Genomic DNA, 5839 nt, shown 5'->3' on the forward strand with positions numbered 1-5839 from the left:
TTTGAAAGTCTAACTTGATACATAAAGACCAATTTCATATTAAATATTTTATACGTGAAATGATAAAGATAGCAACACTTTTATCTTAGATACTATATAGCGTGTTTTCTACAAAGCGCTATCTATAATCTAAAATATTATTATTTTTTTAAAAACTGTTTTGCTTCATTTACAATTTTTTCAAACCTGTAAACACAAAAAACATTCAAGAAAACAATTAACGGATTTTGCCAATGCACACGTGAGTAGTCTATCACAATAAGAAGACATGGTTGTAGATTTGAAAGATTTTCAGCACAAGAGTGATAGAAAATTTGAAAGATGTAATGGTGAATATTTGAAACATTTAATTTCAGCACAAGAGTGTTAGAAAATTAAGGAAAAAAAATACTTAAGATAAAAGTAATTGAAGATACAATCTTATTTCATTGCATTCATTGGAAGGGAAGCTCGATCTTGTTTTAGCTTTGGATAAAATTATCAAATCTTTTTATGCAGCATCGTGTAAGAAAGCTTGAATAAACTCCGCGAAAAGAATGCAACCAAAATATTATGTTTTAATTATTTGTGATGGTTTCAAAAAATAATTAGACATACAAATGATGGTTAATTATACATCTAACAAATAATTCAATTTATTGTTTACACATGAAGTCTTTCACCACTAGAAAATTTCATGTCCTCCATCTTTAACATTTCTAGTAGAAAATCATTCCACGTGTCTATGGGTCCAGGCAAGCACCAGTGCACACAATCATTATAAAGTGTGACTTTTTCATGTGGCCAATGCCCATATCTACTTGGGTGACCATCTGGTCTTAATAACATTGCTTGTGTAGTGTCAAACAACCTAAATTCCAAACCCTTCTTTCTACCTTCCTTCTTTGCAATTTCTAACTCTTCCAACTGGATCATATATAACTCCAAATTAGTACTTTCTAAACGTATGTCATTGTTCTTAAATGGCTTAGATCTCACACAATGTCCACCTTTATTCCATGTCCCATTCTCAAAATGAGATGGTGCAAATGTTCTAAGAAATGTTACTCCCTTGAAGTTTTGTAAACTATTGATGGCTTTAAATGCAGTCCTAAAAACTTGTCTGTAGCCATAGTACGTAGTTAAGTCAGTGACATTTTTTAAGAGACAGTCACAACATCCAACAATATTTTGTTTCTCATAAAATATCATTGAACGAAAGAACCAATGTCCAGCATTGATGATGATATAGTCAAACTCCTCAATTTGGGTTGCCCATGTCTCATCAACTTGATCAAGGTAAAGGTTAAACAGGCCATTGTGACTTGGTCCAATTGAATCTACCATTTTAGATTTCACCAAATAGGGTGTCCAAAAAGCTGCTACGGTGAAGTTATAACTTGGGTACTTCCATTGTCTGAAATAGTCATTTGTTGTGGGTGAAACATCTATAGGCCATTCCACCTAATTTAAATGTTAAGATTAAGATTAATATATGAAAACTTACAAATTATCAATGCAAGAAGAAAAATAAAACAAAATATAGATGCACAAGTTTACAAAAGGATAAAACCAAGCATCTACAAATCAAAATGTCTAAAACTTGTTTTGGTTGTTTGGCTTAAGAGCACATATAATAGAAAAAAGATTATTATTTTTTTAAAATTCTTCCCTTGTTGTTTTTGTTGATTAACCTAAAACATGACCTTTAAGTTAAGGGGGTCTAGATCAGTTTTGTTGAGTAAAAATATGTGAATTATTGTAAATCTTTCAACAATATTTTTTATTTTCACATATAAAAAAATGATCTTTAACTATAGGCAAATAAATTAGGAAAAAGATAGAGATCTCTATTGTGTGTTAGTGGAAACCACTAAATACACTCTATTAAATGATTTAAATTAGTTTAAAAGTAGTTCTTTAATATTTTTAGATTAATGAAACCCTCTCTTTACACACATATGTAGTACAATTTTTTTTACTAATAGACAAAATTTCAAATATTAATATATATATATATATATATATATATATATATAATATTGTCTTTATTATTTATTTATTTTTATTTTTGCTAAGCAAAGAATTTATTGGGCAACAGTGAAAAAGATTAATTAGTGGATATCTCTTGAATGTAGACACGCCAAAATATAAGAAGAAAAGAAAGATAAATAGTTGGTATCATTAGTAATATAACGTGATAAAAAGAAAATAGAGAAATGAAAAGTGTATCGGGAGTAGATATGTTTGGGTTGGTGAAGGAATAAGAACTTTTAATTACTGTACATGTCCCATACAAATTTGGTTTACAGGTCTGACAATTTAAATAAAATATTATTGAGAAGGCTCCCTAATTTTAATAATGATGTGTTTGAGTTAGATCCATAGTAATATTTATTTGAATATTCCAATAAAATATTTAAAAATTACAATGATTGAAACTTCGAAAATAAATTTGCGTTAAGCTAGCTAGAGATGACTGAGAATTCTGACGTCTAAACGAGATCTATATTTGTGGGCTTTGATAGGATTCTATAATTATTGTTGACTTAAGGGCTGGTTTAGGTAACATGATTCACCTCTTCATAAAATATATATAATGTCATCTTCTTATTAATCTATATTTATAATTAGAATGTAAAGAACCACAACCATCAGGGACAACCATTTCACTTAATTAGCCTTATGTATAAACTAATTGCTCGAGTTAGCTAGGAAGGTATATTTTCTGACCGAGCCTTCAGGTTTTGATATGCACTAATCTAGAGACACTAGGTTTTGCTGGGAACTCATAAGTAATGAAAAGCATGAACTAATGGCGTATATTAAAAAAAAAGAAAAGAAAAACAAACTTGATTAATGTTTCATGTGGCGGATTAAGGGTCTTGGAAGACATATAATATTATATTCAATGCATGTGATAAGGCAGAGTTTCCAGTGCAAAGATTCGACTCCTTCTGGCATGCGTGCTTGGTGTTATATGCATGTTCTTACTAGCTATATGATGATTTACCTTATTAATAAATAATAAGCTCTTTTGAACACGTATTTTAACATGTTTTACATTATTTGTTTAATCTTTAAAAAAACTATTAATATGTACTTTCAAAAGCCATAGATTTTCGAGACGACTAAATTGATTTTTAAAAATAATAAAAAGTATGATGAAAAATGTGTTCGATCTTAACGTGCTTATATCATACGCACTAAAAAGATGTGGATCCAGAGTTTAAGAATTTTCAATGTTGAAGAAGGTAGAAGAGACTTACCCTTGAAAGAAGACAAATCAAAGACTGCATATGATTTCTTCCCACTGAGTCTCCAACAAAAGCCATAGATTTTCCCTTCATAATTTCTAGGAACTGAAAGGGGTTGAATATGGGGAGTTCACACTCATTTGGCTTCCATCTCCACTTCATGAAATCAGTGTCAGGTCTCCCATACTTCATGCAATTTTGGTGCTCATGAATTGCCCAACATGTGTTGTTTGTGTAATATGGTGCCTCTGGATTTGACACCCATTCACCACTGAAAATGTTACACTTCTTCACAGATGTTGAAGGCAAGCTTTCTGGGTGCTTGTTATATTTATTGATCTTCAAGAGTGAAGAGTAACTAAACAAAGGATAACACATTGGGGTGACAACAAATATAAGTATGGATAAGAGTACAAGTAAAGTCACTTTTGGGAGCATTTGTTTTGGGGTTATCTTCCCAAATAGAAGCTCAATATCTTGGAACTTCATCTTGTAAAGGGTTTGTTGGAGAATATGAGAAATGAGGAGAAAGGGACAGAAGAGGAGGGAAATGGGACGGGGTAATGGAAGCAGTTTTGCTCTATAAATTATGTGTAAAGTAACTTGAATTGAAGTTGTTTGAGTTGTTTCCTGTTCTGATTTAGTATTGTTTATTTAATATAAATTAATCATGTATAAATCTTGAGATTCTGTTAATAATTATTTTTTACATCTTATTTTGTGAATAATTATTTTAATTTTTCTTTAAAAATAGATCTTTAGTTTTCTTAATTAGTGATAAAAATTGAAGAAAAACACTGACATACAAGAATTATGATTACAAAGAATAATGAAGATAATTGATTGAGTTTTAGATGATTCCTTGATGAAAAAATGATTATGAAAAAGAAGCAATCTGCGCTTAAGCCATGGAACTTCCAGAGATCAAATGCAAATGGCGCTTAAGCCACGCAAGCTTCCAAAGACTAAGATAAAGTTGGCGCTTAAGCTCAAGAAAGTGGTGCTTAAGTGAGAATTTATCACACTTAAGTGCGATGTTGACTTGTCAGATTTTTAATTAACAGAAAGCTATATTTAAGTCGAGAATGTGTGAAGTGAAGCCTCATTTGGTTGTTCAAGTTTGTTAGAGGCAATTTGGGAACAAAGAACTCTTTGAAGAGCTTCTAGGGCTGAATCTTCCATCTCCTTCCATTTTTCTTTAGTTTTTTTTTTTAATCTTTTCATGGCTAGGAATAGCTAAATCTCCCTAAGTTGTTGGGATTGGATTGTAGTAGGACTTCTAAGCATGTATTCTCTTGTGAATTTTCAGATCTCATTCTATTTCAATGCATTCTCTGTTCTACTTCTGTACTTCAATTTTTTCTATGGCTTGGATTGTTTTGTGTTGGAAAACATGATTTAATCCTAGATTTGAAGTAGAATTGTTAATGAACCTAGATTCTAGGGATAGATTTTGGTTTGTTAATTCTTGTAATCCTCTTCTCTAAAAGTTGTTAATTTTTATTTTAATGGCCTATAAATTGGAATATGAAAAAGTTAAAGGATTAAAAATTTAATTAACCTAAAAATATAATTAGAATGGGATACTACTAGAAAAATACTTTTAATATCGGTTATTTTGGATATTCAACATCGGTTGAAAACTGATGTTGACATTGGTTTTGAATTGATGTTAAAATTAGCATCGTTAAAACATTGATTTTGAACTGATGTTGAAACTATCATCATTAAAAATAGGTTATTTTTAACATCAATTATAAAAATCAATATTGAAATCCATTATACAACATCGATTCTCCTAAAACCAAAATGGTATAGTAGTAGCAAATTGCAAAAAAAAGAAGCATAAATGACATCGGTTCTGCCAAAATCGATGTTGTAATGTATCATACAACATTGGTTTTTGTGGAGAATCGATGTTGTTTTTGCATGTTTTTTTTAATATTTTGTTTATTTATTAAATGAACCCTAACCTACAAATTAAAAATAAAACTAATCTAGGCCAAAACCAAATCAATTAATCAAGGCAGTATATATTATATTCAAATTATTATTAAACAAGTACTAATAAATACAATAATGTCAATACATAAATATCATTTATAGCCCAAGATTTACATAAGTCTAGCATTTGTATAATTTCTTAAACACTACTTAGTGCTTGATTTTTAACTCTTAGTAAACATCTTGTTCACTGAATGCGAATTGTCTTTATTCTCTCTAATTCCAATGGTCTTAGATTAGTAAAATATTGTATGATATAATAAAACATAACTTAATTAGTGTAAATAATAGCAAATATAAAAAATAAAATTAATTTTGAAGTAAATAGTTATCATTTCTCAATTATCGTTGAAAATCAGTATCTGATGCTATAGAGAACAAAAGTCATGGTCTATCTGAATTTAATGTACTTATTCATAGGATTAGACAAATTTCTCATTTTCAAAACTTAGAGGTAAGTCTAGTATGGAGGCAAGTTAATTTTGTCTCTCATGTGTTAGCAAGAGAGTCAATATTACCTACGCAACCATGTCATTGATCATATACCTTGTATTTTTCTCTATTTATCATGAATTAAAGAATAGCATAAAAAAACACTT

General features: G+C 29.6%; 1 protein-coding gene across 1 annotated transcript; it reads right to left on the reverse strand.

Annotated features, from left to right (window-relative positions):
* Positions 1-561: 561 nt before the first annotated feature.
* On the reverse strand, positions 562-3892 carry LOC114399812 (protein trichome birefringence-like 19). Its single transcript, XM_028362026.1, has 2 exons — positions 3249-3892; positions 562-1443 (listed from the first exon to the last, which is right to left on the reverse strand). The coding sequence occupies exons 1-2, from the start codon at positions 3723-3725 to the stop codon at positions 643-645; spliced, it is 1278 nt and encodes a 425-aa protein (XP_028217827.1). The 5' UTR covers positions 3726-3892; the 3' UTR covers positions 562-642.
* Between the last annotated feature and the right edge of the window lie 1947 nt (positions 3893-5839).

Source organism: Glycine soja, chromosome 19, assembly GCF_004193775.1.
Source record: "Glycine soja cultivar W05 chromosome 19, ASM419377v2, whole genome shotgun sequence".
In the NCBI taxonomy this organism is placed as follows: Eukaryota; Viridiplantae; Streptophyta; class Magnoliopsida; order Fabales; family Fabaceae; genus Glycine; species Glycine soja.

Bases quoted from the DNA above. Each gene is read 5' to 3' on its own strand.
- LOC114399812 (XM_028362026.1), bottom strand. From the start codon at position 3,725: ATGAAGTTCCAAGATATTGAGCTTCTATTTGGGAAGATAACCCCAAAA. The intron at 1,444-3,248 runs GTAAGTCTCTTC...CATTTAAATTAG, and splicing joins TGATTTGTCTTCTTTCAAGG to GTGGAATGGCCTATAGATGT.